Genomic DNA, 21,135 nt, shown 5'->3' on the forward strand with positions numbered 1-21,135 from the left:
CATTGAGAGGCAACCAGTCTGTCGAGAGAGACTACGATGAGAGGCACAAGGCTAGTGTACAATTTAAGATTTAAAGGTAAGAAGTCACATGTACCTTAGTGGAGGCCAGGCTTTTGGCAGTCAGTTTATCCTCATCGTCTTCGATACTGTCTGAGAACTCATCAGTGCTGCCCTGTTCATCGTCTCCCTCCTCCTCTTCCTCCGTGCTGAGTTCTGAAAACACAACAGCCAACCGATCAGATCGGACACTTCCTCGTCCTTCTTTCCTCTCTCCGCCTCCCTTTGCCTCTCAACCTCTCCCCTACCAAGTTTGTCTATATCACACTCTACCACTCTCCCTCTAACTATTTTTCTTCCTCCCTCTTTCTCTACCTCTCTCTCTCCCCCTGGTCAGAATCAAATGTTATGTCAGGAGTAGACAGCCAAACATACACACTGAGCCCAGCCATGGATAGGAGAGCCCGTCTGTCTTCTTCCCAACCCTGTAGTGTGTATGTGTTCACTCTGTGCTGGGGATATGGACACACACACACACACTCTCCCTCTCTGTGGCGCTATGAGGCACGAAGTAATACCAACCACACAGATCTATTTTTAACATTCTGTCATAGAGGGTATGTCATTGCTTTTACACAATGATTTGACAATTAGATGTTCAACGCTTATTTTTTGTTGTTGTAGTTTCACCATATTAAAATGACAATTCAATGACTTAAAATGAGGGACAGACATAAAGGAATCACTAATCACAGGAAATAAATAATAATCTTCAGAAATGACTTTGTCAGAGCAAAAAAAGAACCAGGGGTTGACAATGATGAAGAGAGGTGACAGGGTTGACGGAGGAACATGGAGACATTTGGGGGTTAAGTGGGTTAAAATCATCCTAGAGGTGACAGGGTTGACGGAGGAACATGGAGACATTTGGGGGTTAAGTGGGTTAAATTCATCCTAGAGGTGACAGGGTTGACGGAGGAACATGGAGACATTTGAGGGTTAAGTGGGTTAAAATCATCCTAGAGGTGACAGGGTTGACGGAGGAACATGGAGACATTTGGGGGTTAAGTGGGTTAAAATCATCCTCGAGGTGACAGGGTTGACGGAGGAACATGGAGACATTTGGGGGTTAAGTGGGTTAAAATCATCCTAGAGGTGACAGGGTTGACGGAGGAACATGGAGACATTTGGGGGTTAAGTGGGTTAAATTCATCCTAGAGGTGACAGGGTTGACGGAGGAACATGGAGACATTTGGGGGTTAAGTGGGTTAAAATCATCCTAGAGGTGACAGGGTTGACGGAGGAACATGGAGACATTTGGGGGTTAAGTGGGTTAAATTCATCCTAGAGGTGACAGGGTTGACGGAGGAACATGGAGACATTTGGGGGTTAAGTGGGTTAAAATCATCCTAGAGGTGACAGGGTTGACGGAGGAACATGGAGACATTTGGGGGTTAAGTGGGTTAAAATCATCCTAGAGGTGACAGGGTTGACGGAGGAATATGTCAAAATGCTGAATCTTGGCACTTTAGCCAAGTCTTTGTTCAAATAAAAAATCAGATTTATTGAATTCTCCATTTGGTCTCTATTTAATATTAAACGACTTTAAAATGTTCAATATTGGTGCACAATTCCTACTTAAAATATCAAAGGGAATGACCCTACTGTGTGCATTCTTTGCATAACAACACACCTCTGCCTCCGTTTAGATCGAAGATAATGAAATCTTCTATGGAAGAGTTTTATGGGAGAGATTATTCTTGGTTCATTTTTTTTAAACGGCCTATAACTCACCCAAAACCCTTGGCATTGTGTATTAGGGTAGGGTGGGTGAAAAGCTATGAGCGGGACAGGGGGAGAGTTGGCTGGGGGACAATGAAGATCAGATCAAATGTAAGACAAAACTCGCTCACTGCAAGGCTGTTTATTGAGCCTACAGAACCTCAGCACCTGGCCATTTTAGACAGAGCTGGTGTGTCCTGCACTATGACAGAGCTGGTGTGTCCTGCACTATGACAGAGCTGGTGTGTCCTGCACTATGACAGAGCTGGTGTGTCCTGCACTATGACAGAGCTGGTGTGTCCTGCACTATGATAGAGCTGGTGTGTCCTGCACTATGACAGAGCTGGTGTGTCCTGCACTATGACAGAGCTGGTGTGTCCTGCACTATGACAGAGCTGGTGTGTCCTGCACTATGACAGAGCTGGTGTGTCCTGCACTATGACAGAGCTGGTGTGTCCTGCACTATGACAGAGCTTTTTGTCTGAAGGAGTTCAAACAGGTAACTATGACAGAGCAGGGAGAACAGCTTCAATGCGCCTTGGCATAGATTCTACAAGTATCTTAGTAGGGCGTTGGGCCACCACGAGCCACCAGAACCGCTTCAATGCACCTTGGCATAGATTCTACAAGTATCTTAGTAGGGCGTTGTGCCACCACGAGCCACCAGAACCGCTTCAATGCACCTTGGCATAGATTCTACAAGTGTCTTAGTAGGGCATTGGGCCACCACGAGACAGAACAGCTTCAATGCACCTTGGCATATATTCTACAAGTGTCTTAGTAGGGTGTTGGGCCACCACGAGCCACCAGAACCGCTTCAATGACCCTTGGCATAGAATCTACAAGTATCTTAGTAGGGCGTTGTGCCACCAGGATCCAGAACAGCTTCAATGCACCTTGGCATAGAATCTACAAGTATCTTAGTAGGGTGTTGTGCCACCACGAGCCAGAACAGCTTCAATGCACCTTGGCATAGAATCTACAAGTATCTTAGTAGGGCGTTGTGCCACCACGAGCCAGAACAGCTTCAATGCACCTTGGCATAGAATCTACAAGTGTCTTAGTAGGCTGTTGGGCCACCACGAGCCACCAGAACCGCATCAATGCGCCTTGGCATAGATTCTACAAGTGTCTTAGTAGGGTGTTGTGCCACCACGAGCCAGAACAGCTTCAATGCACCTTGGCATAGAATCTACAAGTATCTTAGTAGGGCGTTGGGCCACCACGAGCCACCAGAACAGCTTCAATGCACCTTGGCATAGATTCTACAAGTGTCTTAGTAGGGCATTGTGCCACCACGAGCCACCAGAACCGCTTCAATGCGCCTTGGCATAGATTCTACAAGTGTCTTAGTAGGGCATTGTGCCACCACGAGCCACCAGAACCGCTTCAATGCGCCTTGGCATATATTCTACAAGTATCTTAGTAGGGCATTGTGCCACCACGAGCCACCAGAACCGCTTTAATGCGCCTTGGCATATATTCTACAAGTATCTTAGTAGGTCGTTGGGCCACAACGAGCCACCAGAACCGCTTCAATGCACCTTGGCATAGATTCTACAAGTGTCTTAGTTGGGCATTGGGCCACCACGAGCCAGAACAGCTTCAATGCGCCTTGGCATAGATTCTACAAGTGTCTTAGTTGGGCGTTGTGCCACCACGAGCCACCAGAACCGCTTCAATGCACCTTGGCATAGATTCTACAAGTGTCTTAGTAGGGCATTGGGCCACCACGAGACAGAACAGCTTCAATGCACCTTGGCATATATTCTACAAGTGTCTTAGTAGGGTGTTGGGCCACCACAAGCCACCAGAACAGCTTCAATGCACCTTGGCATAGATTCTACAAGTATCTTAGTAGGGGCGTTGGGCCACCACGAGCCACCAGAACAGCTTCAATGCACCTTGGCATAGAATCTACAAGTATCTTAGTAGGGCGTTGTGCCACCAGGATCCAGAACAGCTTCAATGCACCTTGGCATAGAATCTACAAGTATCTTAGTAGGGCGTTGTGCCACCACGAGCCAGAACAGCTTCAATGCGCCTTGGCATAGATTCTACAAGTGTCTTAGTAGGGCGTTGTGCCACCACGAGCCACCAGAACCGCTTCAATGCACCTTGGCATAGATTCTACAAGTGTCTTAGTAGGGCATTGGGCCACCACGAGCCAGAACAGCTTCAATGCGCCTTGGCATAGATTCTACAAGTGTCTTAGTAGGGCGTTGTGCCACCACGAGCCACCAGAACCGCTTCAATGCACCTTGGCATAGAATCTACGAGTATCTTAGTAGGGCGTTGGGCCACCACGAGCCACCAGAACCGCTTCAATGCACCTTGGCATAGATTCTACGAGTATCTTAGTAGGGCGTTGGGCCACCACGAGCCACCAGAACAGCTTCAATGCACCTTGGCATAGAATCTACGAGTATCTTAGTAGGGCGTTGGGCCACCACGAGCCACCAGAACCCCTTCAATGCACCTTGGCATAGATTCTACAAGTGTCTTAGTAGGGCATTGTGCCACCACGAGCCACCAGAACCGCTTCAATGCGCCTTGGCATATATTCTACAAGTATCTTAGTAGGGCGTTGGGCCACCACGAGCCACCAGAACCACTTCAATGCACCTTGGCATAGAATCTACAAGTGTCTTAGTAGGGCATTGGGCCACCACGAGCCAGAACAGCTTCAATGCGCCTTGGCATAGATTCTACAAGTGTCTTAGTTGGGCGTTGTGCCACCACGAGCCACCAGAACCGCTTCAATGCACCTTGGCATAGATTCTACAAGTGTCTTAGTAGGGCATTGGGCCACCACGAGCCAGAACAGCTTCAATGCGCCTTGGCATAGATTCTACAAGTGTCTTAGTAGGGCGTTGTGCCACCACGAGCCAACAGAACCGCTTCAATGCACCTTGGCATAGATTCTACAAGTGTCTAAGTAGGGTGTTGGGCCACCACGAGCCACCAGAACCGCTTCAATGCACCTTGGCATAGATTCTACAAGTATCTTAGTAGGGCGTTGTGCCACCACGAGCCACCAGAACCGCTTCAATGCACCTTGGCATAGAATCTACGAGTATCTTAGTAGGGCGTTGGGCCACCACGAGCCACCAGAACCGCTTCAATGCACCTTGGCATAGATTCTACGAGTATCTTAGTAGGGCGTTGGGCCACCACGAGCCACCAGAACCGCTTCAATGCACCTTGGCATAGAATCTGCACTTGGCATAGTAGTGTCTTAGTAGGGCATTGTGCCACCACGAGCCACCAGAACCGCTTCAATGCGCCTTGGCATATATTCTACAAGTATCTTAGTAGGGCGTTGGGCCACCACGAGCCACCAGAACCACTTCAATGCACCTTGGCATAGAATCTACAAGTGTCTTAGTAGGGCATTGGGCCACCACGAGCCAGAACAGCTTCAATGCGCCTTGGCATAGATTCTACAAGTGTCTTAGTTGGGCGTTGTGCCACCACGAGCCACCAGAACCGCTTCAATGCACCTTGGCATAGATTCTACAAGTGTCTTAGTAGGGCATTGGGCCACCACGAGCCAGAACAGCTTCAATGCGCCTTGGCATAGATTCTACAAGTGTCTTAGTAGGGCGTTGTGCCACCACGAGCCACCAGAACCGCTTCAATGCACCTTGGCATAGATTCTACAAGTGTCTAAGTAGGGTGTTGGGCCACCACGAGCCACCAGAACCGCTTCAATGCGCCTTGGCATAGATTCTACAAGTGTCTTAGTAGGGCATTGGGCCACCACGAGACAGAACAGCTTCAATGCACCTTGGCATATATTCTACAAGTGTCTTAGTAGGGTGTTGGGCCACCACGAGCCACCAGAACCGCTTCAATGCACCTTGGCATAGATTCTACAAGTATCTTAGTAGGGCGTTGGGCCACCACGAGCCACCAGAACAGCTTCAATGCACCTTGGCATAGAATCTACAAGTATCTTAGTAGGGCGTTGTGCCACCAGGATCCAGAACAGCTTCAATGCACCTTGGCATAGAATCTACAAGTATCTTAGTAGGGCTTTGTGCCACCACGAGCCAGAACAGCTTCAATGCACCTTGGCATAGAATCTACAAGTGTCTTAGTAGGCTGTTGGGCCACCACGAGCCACCAGAACCCCTTCAATGCACCTTGGCATAGATTCTACAAGTGTCTTAGTAGGGCGTTGGGCCACCACGAGCCACCAGAACCCCTTCAATGCACCTTGGCATAGAATCTACAAGTGTCTTAGTAGGCTGTTGGGCCACCACGAGCCACCAGAACCCCTTCAATGCACCTTGGCATAGATTCTACAAGTGTCTTAGTAGGGCGTTGGGCCACCACGAGCCACCAGAACAGCTTCAATGCACCTTGGCATAGAATCTACAAGTGTCTTAGTAGGGCGTTGGGCCACCACGAGCCACCAGAACCGCTTCAATGCACCTTGGCATAGATTCTACAAGTATCTTAGTAGGGCGTTGGGGCACCACGAGCCACCAGAACCGCTTCAATGCACCTTGGCATAGAATCTACGAGTATCTTAGTAGGGCGTTGGGCCACCACGAGCCACCAGAACCGCTTCAATGCACCTTGGCATAGATTCTACAAGTATCTTAGTAGGGCGTTGGGCCACCACGAGCCACCAGAACAGCTTCAATGCACCTTGGCATAGAATCTACGAGTATCTTAGTAGGGCATTTTGCCACCACGAGCCACCAGAACCGCTTCAATGCGCCTTGGCATATATTCTACAAGTATCTTAGTAGGGCGTTGGGCCACCACGAGCCACCAGAACCACTTCAATGCACCTTGGCATAGAATCTACAAGTGTCTTAGTAGGGCATTGGGCCACCACGAGCCAGAACAGCTTCAATGCACCTTGGCATAGAATCTACAAGTGTCTTAGTAGGGCATTGGGCCACCACGAGCCAGAACAGCTTCAATGCACCTTGGCATAGAATCTACAAGTGTCTTAGTATGCTGTTGGGCCACCACGAGCCACCAGAACCCCTTCAATGCACCTTGGCATAGATTCTACAAGTGTCTTAGTAGGGCGTTGGGCCACCACGAGCCACCAGAACCCCTTCAATGCACCTTGGCATAGAATCTACAAGTGTCTTAGTAGGCTGTTGGGCCACCACGAGCCACCAGAACCCCTTCAATGCACCTTGGCATAGATTCTACAAGTGTCTAAGTAGGGTGTTGGGCCACCACGAGCCACCAGAACCACTTCAATGCGCCTTGGCATAGATTCTACAAGTGTCTTAGTAGGGCATTGGGCCACCACGAGCCAGAACAGCTTCAATGCACCTTGGCATAGAATCTACAAGTGTCTTAGTAGGGCATTGGGCCACCACGAGCCACCAGAACCGCTTCAATGCACCTTGGCATAGATTCTACAAGTATCTTAGTAGGGCGTTGGGCCACCACGAGCCACCAGAACCGCTTCAATGCACCTTGGCATAGATTCTACAAGTGTCTAAGTAGGGTGTTGGGCCACCACAAGCCACCAGAACCGCTTCAATGCACCTTGGCATAGATTCTACAAGTGTCTAAGTAGGGTGTTGGGCCACCACGAGCCACCAGAACCGCTTCAATGCACCTTGGCATAGATTCTACAAGTGTCTTAGTAGGGTGTTGGGCTTCAATGCGCCTTGGCTGTGGTTGGGCTGTGCCACCACGAGCCACCAGAACTGCTTCAATGCACCTTGGCATAGATTCTACAAGTGTCTTAGTAGGGCATTGGGCCACCACGAGCCACCAGAACAGCTTCAATGCACCTTGGCATAGATTCTACAAGTGTCTAAGTAGGGTGTTGGGCCACCACGAGCCACCAGAACCGCTTCAATGCACCTTGGCATAGATTCTACAAGTGTCTAAGTAGGGTGTTGGGCCACCACGAGCCACCAGAACTGCTTCAATGCACCTTGGCATAGATTCTACAAGTGTCCTAGTAGGGCGTTGGGCCACCACGAGCCACCAGAACCGCTTCAATGCACCTTGGCATAGATTCTACGAGTATCTTAGTAGGGCGTTGGGCCACCACGAGCCACCAGAACAGCTTCAATGCACCTTGGCATAGAATCTACGAGTATCTTAGTAGGGCGTTGGGCCACCACGAGCCACCAGAACTGCTTCAATGCACCTTGGCATAGATTCTACAAGTGTCCTAGTAGGGCGTTGGGCCACCACGAGCCACCAGAACCGCTTCAATGCACCTTGGCATAGATTCTACAAGTGTCTAAGTAGGGTGTTGGGCCACCACGAGCCACCAGAACCGCTTCAATGCACCTTGGCATAGATTCTACAAGTGTCTAAGTAGGGTGTTGGGCCACCACGAGCCACCAGAACCGCTTCAATGCACCTTGGCATAGATTCTACAAGTGTCTAAGTAGGGTGTTGGGCCACCACGAGCCACCAGAACCGCTTCAATGCGCCTTGGCATAGATTCTACAAGTGTCTTAGTAGGGCATTGGGCCACCACGAGCCACCAGAACCGCTTCAATGCACCTTGGCATAGATTCTACAAGTGTCTTAGTAGGGCATTGGGCCACCACGAGCCACCAGAACCGCTTCAATGCACCTTGGCATAGATTCTACAAGTGTCTAAGTAGGGTGTTGGGCCACCACGAGCCACCAGAACCGCTTCAATGCACCTTGGCATAGATTCTACAAGTGTCTAAGTAGGGTGTTGGGCCACCACGAGCCACCAGAACCGCTTCAATGCACCTTGGCATAGATTCTACAAGTGTCTAAGTAGGGTGTTGGGCCACCACGAGCCACCAGAACTGCTTCAATGCACCTTGGCATAGATTCTACAAGTGTCCTAGTAGGGCGTTGGGCCACCACGAGCCAGAACCGCTTCAATGCGCTTTGGCATAGAATCTACAAGTGTCTGGAACTCTATCGGAGGGATGCGACACCAGTCTTCCTCCAGAAATTCCGTCATTTGGTGGTTTGTTGATACTGGTGGTGAACACTGTCTTAGGTGCCGCGCCAGAATCTCCCATAAGTGTTAATTGGGTTGAGATCTGGCGACTGAGACAGACACCTACAAGACCCTTTATGTTCGTGTGAGACCCTCTTTCAAAGCCACTGAGATCTCTTCTTCTAGCCATTGTAGCTAAATAATGGGCAACTGGGAATTTGTAAAGGACCCTAAGCATAATGGGACGTTCATTGCCTAGTTAACTCAGGAACCACACCTGTGTGGAAGCACCTGCTTTCAAAATACTTTGCATCCCTCATTTACTTGTGTTTGATTTATTTTGGCGGTTACCTGTATGGACAATAGAAGCATCAAATGGCTCATAATAATGGGCTGCTAAGGGGAAAATGGCTCATAATAATGGGCTGCTAAGGGGAAAATGGCTCATAATAATGGGCTGCTAAGGGGAAAATGGCTCATAATAATGGGCTGCTAAGGGGAAAATGGTCCATAATAATGGGCTGCTAAGGGGAAAATGGCTCATAATAATGGGCTGCTAAGGGGAAAATGGTCCATAATAATGGTCTGCTAAGGGGAAAATGGCTCAAAATAATGGTCTGCTATGGGGAAAATGGATCATAATAATGGGCTGCTAAGGGGAAAATGGATCATAATAATGGGCTGCTAAGGGGAAAATGGCTCATAATAATGGCCTGCTAAGGGGAAAATGGCTCATAATAATGGGCTGCTAAGGGGAAAATGGCTCATAATAATGGCCTGCTAAGGGGAAAATGGCTCATAATAATGGGCTGCTAAGGGGAAAATGGCTCATAATAATGGGCTGCTAAGGGGAAAATGGCTCATAATAATGGGCTGCTAAGGGGAAAATGGCTCATAATAATGGCCTGCTAAGGGGAAAATGGCTCATAATAATGGGCTGCTAAGGGGAAAATGGCTCATAATAATGGGCTGCTAAGGGGAAAATGGCTAATAATAATGGGCTGCTAAGGGGAAAATGGTCCATAATAATGGGCTGCTAAGGGGAAAATGGCTCATAATAATGGTCTGCTAAGGGGAAAATGGCTCATAATAATGGTCTGCTAAGGGGAAAATGGCTCATAATAATGGGCTGCTAAGGGGAAAATGGCTCATAATAATGGGCTGCTAAGGGGAAAATGGCTCATAATAATGGCCGGAACAGAGCTAATGGAACGGAATCAAATACCTGGAAACCATGTTTGATGTATTTGATACCGTCCACTAATTCCACTCCAGCCATTACCAGGAGCCTGTCCTCCCCAATTAAGGTGCCACCAACCTCCTGTGCTATCTGTATATACCTTATATAATCTATCCGGTTAGATATAATGATTGGAAATATTACTAGTGTGAGGCAGAAGGACTGCTTCACATAATATACTGTACTGACTATGTTTTCTTATACCTAATAGTGACTTACCTGTGTCAAAGTTGTCAATCCACATCACAGTAAACTAGCCATGCAAACAACATGCTGGGATGCCATGCATGTGGCAGAGAAGTCATTAACGACAGAGATGGTATTGTAACTCCCTAAAAACATGAGAGATCTCTTTCTTCTGTGAAAGAAAACTTATTTTATAAGGATATTCTTAGAATATTCTTAGAATGTGTGAGCGTGTGTGAGAGCATGCGTGTGTGTGTGTGTGTGTGTGTGTGTGTGTGTGTGTGTATGCAAGTGTTGGTGGGCGGTAATGTCTAAGAGTGTGTTTTGACACAGAGACTATGGAGACAGAATGTAGAGACAGGGATGAGAAAAGCACATGATCACCACTTTCTCTTTCTTTCACCTCGGGGATAGACAGAACACCCGTTATCTGTTCTCTACTAGTTGGGGGAGAAGAGAGGGTTTGTTGTATTGGATAAGGGGGCAAAAAGGGAGAGGGAATCCAGTCCCCAATTCAAAGAAAAAAATCCTTTCAACAAAAAAATAAAAAACAGGAAATATTTTATTTACTTTCCATTTCAAAGTACAAAAAAATTGGGTTTCATCACCCCAAACTTTAATTGAAAATTCCTTCACTAATCCTAAAATCCTTCAAACCTAATCAATCTGGACCAATGATACTAGGTATAATCTTATTATCATGTCTTTATCACATTGTGATTGGTACAAAGTCTATCAATAAATGCAAGAAATAGGCCTGCTATCTAAGATACTTGGGTTGTGGGGTATCGAAGAGGGATAACAAGGTTAACAAATAACTAAGATAAGGATTCTTACTTTGTTAATTAAGAAAACACTATTGACTACTCACCTAGTGGCCCATGCATCGTCTTTGAGACTAAGAACAACTATGATAGGATCTTTAAAACCTGTGGAATGAAGATCTGCGGAGGAATACTAACTACTTGGCCATCCTTTTGATTTCAGCTAATATATCTCGGGCCTGCATACGGTATGTACACAAAGATGGTATTAAATAATAAGATGGATGACTTGAAGACATTTACTGTAAGGCATGAGCTGGACTGTCTACACCACACATCACATTACCGTAAGGCTGGACACATTGACACCGAGAGACGGAGTACAATACAAAATAGCATTACAGAACAGCCGCACTGCAAAGCAATACGCAGACGGTTTGTAAAAACAATACAAACACAACAATTCAAAACACACTCACAGAATATATTAATAATAATAAATAATAAAACATCTAAGTTGCACGTTGCCACTTCATACAGTAATTAAAACCACCGCCAAAAACGTGTTGTTGGTTAGAACAGGCATCGGTTATTGTGTGGTGTCTGTGTCATCCAAAGAGGAACGATGTTGCCCATAGTCACTGACCTTAGGTCAGTATTGAGTGTTTGGATGACTAATGGTTAAGGTTAGGATTTAGGTGAATGTAAACTGATCCTAGATCTGCACCTAAGGGCAACTTCTACCTGCAGTGCATTTGTCTGACTCGTTGGTGCAGTGGCTAGACAGAATATCCTACAGAATTAGTAACAGTGCCCCAGGTAGCCCTGGAGGCCGGTCCCTGCCCGTCCCCACCTCCAAAGTCAGACTGCCTCTTAGCTGTCCTCTCCAGTGCCAGGGCGGTCTTCCGGGTCCTGGCTAGGACCTCCTCCAGCTGCCCTCGGAGTGCCTGAATAGAGTCCAGTTCGGTGTGCAGGGCCCGGGTCTTCTCTGAGCTGCTGAGAGAGGGGCAATGACACCACGCACACACACAAACATCCTCAAACACTGATTGTGGTTTCAAAGGTTGTTACTAGCCTACTACTCTATGTAGCAATGTGTACTGACACTAGCTTACACTGTCCACAAATGTGTGTATTTGTAGGCACCCAGGTGTGTGTATTTGTAGATGTGTTTATTCTTGGCCTCAGTGAAGGCCTCTGTGGCCACCTCCTACCTGTTTCCTCTGGCCTGGATGTGGCTCAGACTCTGGTACAGCCTCTTCTCTGCCCTCAGAGCATCGTTCAGCCCGTGGTACTCACTGGCCAACTGCTCCAACACACTCTGACAGAGAGGTTGGGAAAAGGAAAGGGGGAAACATTATAAACACACACTCCACTCAGTAGGCACCAGACCTTAACTAACAAGGACAATGTTGTAGACGATAAAGAACTTTGGCGGAGAGGGATACCTGGTGGTCAGTGTTGGAGGGCTCCCTGGCTATTACTCCTGGGGCCAGGATCTTAAACCTATCCCCCTGCTTCTGGGCCGGCTCCTGGGCCTGAGCTAGAGCTGAACGCAGGGCTGAAATCTCCAGCTGAGCCTCCTTCTCCTTCTTCCTGACCAGCTGCAGCTCCTCCCGAATGGCCTGTACCTCTTCTGCCCCCTCTGGTGTGGAGAGCTCCATGCTCTCCTCCTGGCTCTGCATCAGACTCTGGGTGGGGAGGAGTAGGACAGTTAGTGTGTGTGTGTGTGTGTGTGTGTTGTAAACCAGTGTCCCAGAATTCACCTGGATAAAAGCCTCTTTCTCCTTCAGCAGGTTCTGCAGTCGCTCTGCCTCTCCCATTCTCTCCTTCCGGAGCTCACCCATCTCCCTTTCCTGTGACGACAGCTGCCTACGCAGCTCCTGAAGCTGGCCCGTCCGCTCGCCAATCACTTGAGAGAGCCTATCAGAGCAGTCCTGAGAGAGGAGGTCGGAGGGAGAAAAGAGAGATTCTGAAATCGACTGTCAATTTATATGTTACATCCAGTCTATCATAAATGTTTCCATTTCTATAATAGACTATTGGATTTTTCTTAGTGATGTTGGGCTGAGTACACTGTACAGCTGACATAAGCTCATCATTCATATTCTCAGAGAAAGGTCCTAGATCAGGGGTGTGTGTGTGTGTGTGGTACCTGTATGTACTGGTCCTTAGTGCTGATGGTGCTGAGCAGATCCTGGACCTGTGCTTGGTGTTCGTGGCTCTGGCGGCTGCGGTCTGACAGCAGTTCCTGAAACAGTTGCTCCTTCAGCGCGAGGCGAGCCTTCAGCTCCTCCACCACCCCACTGGGGCCTGCCTGGACCTTAGCCAGGAGGGCTGCCGTGAGGTCCTACACACACATAGGAGAAAACAAAACAAACACACACACGTCAGTATATCTGTCGTTTTTGGAGGGGGCAGATATAAGAGCAGGTTTTTCCTCATTGGACTAGTTTGAGGTTGTTAAAGCACTGCAAGTCATTAATATCAGCCAACAATGAAAAACTTCAACACTGGAGAGAAACTACTGGTTACAAGAACAAACAGAATGCAAACTGGTGGCACAGCCAGTCCTCACTAGTGTTACCTATCTGAGCTGTTGACCTCATTTAGCGCACGCATGTTTTGCGTATGTGTTTGTGCGTGTGTGTGTTTCTGTGTGTTTACCTGTGTCTCCTGGCTGCGTGTCTGCAGGGCAGTCTGTAGCTGGCTGATGAGCGTGTCTCTCTCTCTCAGAGTGCACTTCTCTCTCTCCTCACTCTGCTGCTGGAGCCACTGCAGGTTCCTGAGGGCTTCTGCTGTCTGCTCCATGTCCAGCTCCTTACCCCGCACCAACGCATCCAGACTCTATACAAACACACAGTCTAAACATGTCAATGTATATAGATGTACCGTGTGTGAGAGTGGGTGTATCCTCGTGGTTGCTCGAGGTATCGTCCTTTAGTGCGTGCGTTTGTACCGTGATGGTCTCCTCGTTGTTGGACAGTATACAGCGCAGTCTCTCCAGGTCTCGCTCCTTCTCTCGAAGGGCCAGCTGTAGTTTCCTCACCTGCTCCTCCCTCTCTTCCAGACCACTGAACTTCTCATCTATAGACCGCTGGACAGAGAAAGAGAACATCAATCATTATTATTAGTATCTATCTATCTATCTATCTATCTATCTATCTATCTATCTATCTATCTATCTATCTATCTATCTATCTATCTATCCATCCATCCATCCATCCATCCATCCATCCATCCATCCATCCATCCTTCCATCCTTTCATCCATCCATCCATCCATCCATCCATCCATCCATCCATCCATCCTTCCATCCTTCCATCCATCCATCCATCCATCCATCCATCCATCCATCCATCCATCCATCCATCCATCCATCCATCCATCCATCCATCCATCCATCCATCCATCCATCCATCCATCCTTTAATCCATCCATCCTTCCATCCTTTCCTTCGATCGATCGATCGATCCATCCATCCATCCATCCTTCCATCCAGCCAGCCATCCATCCATCCATCCTTTCATCCATCCATCCATCCATCCTTCCATCCATCCATCCACCCATCCATCCATCCAGTAAGAGTAAGTGTCCTTACCTCCAATGCTCTGTCCCTGTCTCTGATGCGTTCTCTCAGTTTGTCCAGCAGCACATCTCTGGGTTTGGAGCTGTCTGCTGATTCCAGGAGTTCAGAGTACTCCTACAAAGGGTGAGGGAGATAGGGTCAGTGTGTATGTGTGTGTGTGTTCATGTGTGTGTGTGGGGGGGGTTATGTCTCTCACCTGTAGCTGCCTCTCCTTGTCCTGAAGGGAGTGTTTGAGCTGGGTGATGTTCTTGTCTCTCTCCTGAACTTCTGTGCGTCTCTCCGCCTTACTCTCCTCCAGCTGAGCCTCTTTAGACCGCAGCTCAAAAGCCAGACTGAGCCAGGGCACTGCGCAAGTCCTACAGTGGGGCAGAGGATAGGTTACACACACCACCTACATCATTGCTACAGGGGTCCACACCAACACATCCACACACAGAGCACACACACCTGGTTGTGTTTGTCGGTGACCTCCCTGTGCTGCAGTGCCTCCTTTAGGTCAGAGTGGAGTCTGTCTTTAGCTCTGCTCAGGTCCTCAGCCTGTCTCTGGCTCTGTCTCTGGGCTCTCTGACTGGCTTCCAGCTCCAGACCCAGGGTGAACAGAGAGCTCTGTAACCCCACCAACTCACCCTGAAACTGGGCTAAACTCGCACCCTCACTGCCCCCCTCTGGATCCTGAGAGAGAGGACCAAACAATAAAATCCACTGGGGTTAGACTGGTCATGAAGAAAGGGCGTCTCCATCCGTCCGCCCGCCCGTCCGTCCGTCCGTCCGTCCGTCTGTCTGTCTGTCTGTCTGTCTGTCTGTCTGTCTGTCTGTCTGTCTGTCTGTCTGTCTGTCTGTCTGTCTGTCTATCAACAGTTGGGTTATTACGGCCTTTTATTAACTGGTATGCTGCTGAGTGCTTGTCTGGACCTGTCTGGGGTGTGTGAGGTCTCACCTCAGTGTGCGTGATCTGGTTGCGGTGGGCCATCTCTCTCAGCTTACACAGTGTTGCGTTCTGCCCCTCAATTAGCTGGTACAGCTCCATGGCCTGAAGAGGACATAGGGAATATTCTGCAAATCACAACTGAGTGTGATACTCAAATGTAGTCCCCTGGCTGCGACTCAGAACGGTTATGGTTCAGCAATGTCGCCTCAGTGTAGACCACACATACCTTGTTATCCTTGGTACTGACAGAATCGGTCAGGCATTGGATGGTGCGCTCCTGGCTCTGAGCTCCCTGGCGGATGGAACGCAGTTCACACTCCATCTCAATGAGCTTCTCCTGCAACTTCTGGAGCGGGAGGGAGGAGGGAAACAGAGAGAGAGAAAGAGAGAGAGAGGATGAGTAAGTATAGAGAGAGAGAAACAAAGGGACAAGAAAGTGTGTGTGTGTGTTTGTGTGTATGGTATGCGTTTGATGTAAAGATGGGTAATGTCTCTCTGTAGCCGTACCGCGTTGTTGGCTTCGCTCTCCTGGCTCTTGGCCTGCAGGGACTGGACCTGCTGCTGGGCCTTCTGCAGCTCACTGACACACTGACCTGCTGCACACTCATACTGGTTCAACTGGCTCTGCTGCTCCTCGATCAGAGTCTGGAACACACACACAAAGACAGGGGTTAACACACACACATTACAGTCCACGTTTACCGAATCCCGCTTCGCTCACAAATGAATACTATGGGAGAGATAGAGACAATAGTTTGGCACAGTATTGCTATCCAACCGCTCTAGCCACATCTGTTTATAAGGAAAAGGGACAATGCACTGAGCTGGGCTGTTGGTGACTGTACTTTCCAAACCAAATGCGCTGTTCACCCATCTTTCTATGCTGCTAAAAGCAGATCCATCCTGCGGATATTCTCTCGAGAGCTCCCTGTGTATGTTAAGTGCTCTGCGGTGCCCCTAACGTAACTTACGTAACCAGTGTGTCACCATCTCCCTTACAGCACTCACATCCTATATTTATAGGTTTACACTACGGGAGGAAATCCCACAACACACACACACATGTAAGTAATATAAATCTGTTAAATCCCTGTTAGAATGGGAACACAGGCTAGATGTATGTGGTGGTATGTAGATTGATCTTCTTATACTGTAATACATACAGTAGAGGTCCTAAGAGCTACAGTACAGACTATAGATACCTACAGGTCCAAGCCAAAAACATACCACATGGCCATAGTCCAGGCCATTTGAGTAGCAGGGAGAGATACTGCACATGCCATAGAAATAGAATGACTTTGAACTAGAAAGTCCATTCTAGTAATTATATGCCTATGGTGCATGCTGTAATATAATGACATCCACTAGCCTGGTCTGACATTGCGCGGTACTATCAGGGTTTGCTGCCTCCGAGGCTTATTGCTGCTGTGAAAATAGGCCAATAAGTGGTGCCACTCCATGTCCCCCCATGCGCTAACCTAGTTTAGTGAACAGGGCTGGGGCTGGCTGAGGCCTGAAATCCCATTCACATTAAGGAATGCTCCTAAATCAGACACAGGCACTGCCTGCATCTCTGTCACAGTCTATTATCTACTGAGGCTCACAGAGGAGCTAGTCAATATGATTGGAATTTGAGAGCTACATAGAGCTACTGTACCAAAGCACCCAATGAACCTTCATTTTATTCCAAAGGACGCTTACATATCTTCTGTACACCGTGTTTGCTCTTCATTCCATCGACCTTGGTCGGACTGCAAGGCAGCATGACATGAGACGGCCTACTCTTTGTTTTGCAGCAATACATTGAGCTTTAAGCACAGAGATACAGCTTTAAGAGTCCGGGATGAGACTTGATTATGGAAAGAGAACCTGGATTTGTCAACACAGTTCTCACCACTCAGCGCAACTCAATATGTTTGGTATATTGTAGATAGATCATACACAGTACCTCAGGTTCTACAGATGTAGGATCTTAATTTGATCACACTGTTGTGACAAATTTAAAACATGTATTGTATTCAAGGTTTATAAAGGCTTCTGAAGTTAGTCATTTCCAGTTTGGAAAATTTCAGACTTGATTTTCCCTTTCGAAAAATGTATTTAACCTCCACAAACATTTCCTGTTGCTGCTGGATTATTTTCCTGCTGTAGCAAACTGGCTCAAATGAAGTACCTCTGTTCTGTGAAGATGGCAATATCATTCTAGGTTTGTTAATGTGCCTCTGTGGTTGGCCAACCATGACAGCTCCACTCTCTGAGCGCACACTCACTCATTAGTATGGCTGACTGGCCTGAGGGCTCTACATGAGAATCCCTCACTGCTTTTAACACACAGACACACAAACAAAACACACATCTGAAGGATTGTATGATGTGCATTTTTAGGCATGTAGACACCTGAGTCACACAATGATCTCACAGACACAGATGCACCCGCACACATACACACATACACACATTGATTCAAGTGCTACGGAGCGCACATCCTCTGTGCATCCTCTCTGGAGGCAGAGGGGGGGAAGGAGAGGTTAAAGTGATGTAGATGGACAGCTGGATTATCCAGCTAATTAGCCCGGAGTGTGGTGAGATCACGGAATGTTCTCACGGTTGGGAGCACTGCACTGTCTGCTGAATTCACAGATAACTAACTAACCTTCTGGAATAGTCTCCATATTCTGAGATTTGTATATCTGTAGATGATTAAAATATGCTACAAAATGGTTTGTAGTAAAATAAGGTATCCTACTGAAATAAATAAAAAACTCCTTTGATTTCAGTTACTGTTCCAGTAGCTAAAAAGTGGGAACTACAGACCAGAGGTGAACCAATGTCTGACTGGAGAGCTGCAGTGTTATACCTGGTGGGGGCGTGGGGGAGGACACTCATGATACAGATCCTCCCACAGCTCCTCTATCTCAGCCAGGTCTAGACCCCCATCTATCCCTCCATCCAGCCTGATCAGAGGGGCCTCCAGGTCGGGCACATGGACATGAATCTCCCCCTCTCCATTCAGACCTCCATACAGCAACCCCAAGGCCGGCTCATGGAAGCTCAGTCTGGAGCCTCCGCTGCTGGGGCCCTGTCTGTTGAGTACAGGCAGTCTGCTTCCCTTGGGGCTCTGGACTGGCCGGTACACACAGTTCTGGACCAGGCAGAGGGCCAGTGAGAGGCGGGAGGCCGACCTCAGTGGAGTCACCAGGTGGTGCTCCTCGGAGAGGGAGTCGGAGAACCGATCATCCAGGGGGTCCTGGGGATACTCTAGCCCCTCGGGCCCATCTTGGATTGCAGACAGCTGGGTAGATTCTCCGGTTATGTCCAGGGAGTCTATAGAGGGGCTGGAGCTGGCTCGGCCCACCAGGGTAGGGTTGCTGTCCGAAGCCCGGGGCGTAGGGTTGGACTTAGGGATCAGCGAGAGCGAGGAGGGGGTCCCCTCTGGAACTTTCTCCCCTCCTCTTCCTCCTCCACTTGCATGTCCTCCTCCAATCACGCTGACCGAATACCTCGTCGATGGGTCACAGGAAATACTCCGTGCCAACTTCCTGGGTACTTTACACACAGCCTCGTAGTCTGAGTCCGCCACTCGCCACGCCGTGCACCCTCGGCACTTCCTGGGTGAACGCGTTACAGTCCCACAGCGCTGTGACCCCACAGCCGTCACCTCTGGCGCAGGCCCTGCGCATTGTGGGGGATGCCCATGCTGATGATGATTATGACCCCCGAACTCTAACCCCTCCTCAGCCCAGGACTCATACAGAGAGTACACCAAGTCCTCCTGGAGCAGAGCACAGTACTTAGCATGGGTCAGACCAGACATGTCCACCATACCATCCCCCTGTACCCTTCCTCCCCCTCCTCCCGTATCCCCAGGCCCAGTAACGGCCCCTGCACAACCGCCTCCATCCTCCCTGTTGGTCTTCCGGTAGAGGCCTCCGATGAGGCCCCGTAGCCGGTGTTTCTCCTGGAGCAGCCTCTGCAGCCGTTCGATGGACAGGGCCTCCACCCGGGCGATCACCGTGTCAAACCTATACATGCGCTCCAGTATGAAGGCACACTTGGAGCAGGCGAACTCGCCGCGGCCGTCGCGGATCAGCTCTCGCCCCAGGGCGTGGGACAGGAGCACCTGCAGGTTGAGTTTGGAGGCGGGGTGGAAGATCCATCGCCGTTGGTTACCGCAGAGCTCCCTCGCGCAGATACGACACGCCTCCTTCATTCTGATGTCCAGCATTCCACACGCACACAGTCAAGACAGAGGTCATTCACCTGAGCTTGGTGTTTTGTGTGAAGACTTTAGTCTAATGCCCGAAAACACCTTTATTTTGTATGATAAACCTTTGTATTAAACTTCCATTTTCCTGAAGAAGAATGAATGGTGCTCCCATATCCCCAGAGTTCTTCCACTGACGTCACCTCGGATGCTCCTTGGTGGGGTTGAGGTCCCGGTTGCTGTTAAGTGTTGTATAAATAATAAATAACATTTGATTGATGGAGGTGAATGAGATGATGCGATGCTGTTATTAGCTCCAGTATGACTGCTCATCCATCAACATCTGTGTATTAAATCATTTATTAAGATGTAAATGTTGGCATATTGCATGTGACAGTCCTTTTATCTGCTTCTCTCTCTTCAGAAGAGATGCAAAACAAATAGCAACCACGTGGTTTCAGACAAATACATACCACTAAAATTCAATATAAACAACAGATAGAGAGTCATTGGAGAAACTCAAATATTGTTACTGCTAGCAGACAGCAGCAAGCAAAAGACGCTCACAAAATCCAATCCTCTAGATATAATGCCTTTTCCCCCTCTTCACATTCTGCCTGAGTTGCTGTTTCCATAGGAGTATAAAGACGTTGGATGGATTCTAATAGCATATTGCTTCTTAGAGCAGCAGATGGCAGACAGCAAGTCGTCCAGTATCCTTGGTCACCGATTCTGTTGCATTCCGTAATGGAAATTCTGATGCAATAACTTAAATCCGAAAGGGAAATATAAAGTCATTCTGGTGTTATATTCCCTAAATACACATGAGCCTTTCCTCCTTTCGCTCCCGGTTGTTTCATTTCGCGTTTCCCGACACAAGAAAAACACGCCTACGTTCCGCTGCATCTCTTGGTTTGGCTGTCATGGGAGGCTCCCGCTGTCAGGTTGATCATCCCCGGTAGACTACCACCGTATCCCTTTAACCAAACACCGTCACTGCAGAGAAGTGACGCACCAAAACAATTATTTCGGTAGCGGCAATCAGGTCCTCCGCAATCCCTTGACAATCATTCATGATGTATTATATCAACGGTGAAGATGGCGCGCTTCAGCCCAGCGTTATAGTAGATCCTTTTGGCAGATAATGATGTGGCAACGTTGTAGCACTGGCAAGAACCGCTGCAGCGGCGGAGCGCACCATTTCACGCATTAGGGGTGCTAAAATATCTGATCGTCTATATCAAGATATTAAAAAGTAGTCCTATATGACATGATAATAACGGTTCTACTGTCATATAATAAGAAGTTAATTTAAAGCTAAAATTCGATCAATTTTGTCAATGTTGAATAAAATATTTTGATAATCTACAAAATGTCACCCGGGGTGCCATTAGTTAGTTTGGTCCAGTCTACACTAAACTTTGTATTCGCTTTATTGAGCAGGTGAAATGCCTACTACCATTTAGTAGCATATAGTGACAATAGTGTTTGCATAAACTCTTACACCATGTAAAGCAGTA

General features: G+C 48.2%; 1 protein-coding gene across 1 annotated transcript in view; it reads right to left on the reverse strand.

The window, feature by feature from the left end:
• LOC115117385 (myomegalin-like) overlaps nucleotides 1–20,759 on the reverse strand; it is a 41,515-nt gene extending 20,756 nt beyond the window's left edge. The window contains 16 exon segments of the mRNA XM_065005649.1: nucleotides 95–213; nucleotides 11,748–11,890; nucleotides 12,109–12,215; nucleotides 12,343–12,585; nucleotides 12,661–12,831; nucleotides 13,050–13,244; nucleotides 13,562–13,741; nucleotides 13,854–13,991; nucleotides 14,496–14,597; nucleotides 14,680–14,811; nucleotides 14,813–14,839; nucleotides 14,931–15,155; nucleotides 15,421–15,513; nucleotides 15,638–15,757; nucleotides 15,919–16,056; nucleotides 18,269–20,759. Coding sequence (XP_064861721.1) covers nucleotides 95–213; nucleotides 11,748–11,890; nucleotides 12,109–12,215; nucleotides 12,343–12,585; nucleotides 12,661–12,831; nucleotides 13,050–13,244; nucleotides 13,562–13,741; nucleotides 13,854–13,991; nucleotides 14,496–14,597; nucleotides 14,680–14,811; nucleotides 14,813–14,839; nucleotides 14,931–15,155; nucleotides 15,421–15,513; nucleotides 15,638–15,757; nucleotides 15,919–16,056; nucleotides 18,269–19,636 — 3,501 coding nt within the window. The 5' untranslated portion in view covers nucleotides 19,637–20,759.
• Nucleotides 20,760–21,135: the final 376 nt, after the last annotated feature.

The sequence above is a fragment of the Oncorhynchus nerka genome, linkage group LG20, assembly GCF_034236695.1.
Source record: "Oncorhynchus nerka isolate Pitt River linkage group LG20, Oner_Uvic_2.0, whole genome shotgun sequence".
In the NCBI taxonomy this organism is placed as follows: Eukaryota; Metazoa; Chordata; class Actinopteri; order Salmoniformes; family Salmonidae; genus Oncorhynchus; species Oncorhynchus nerka.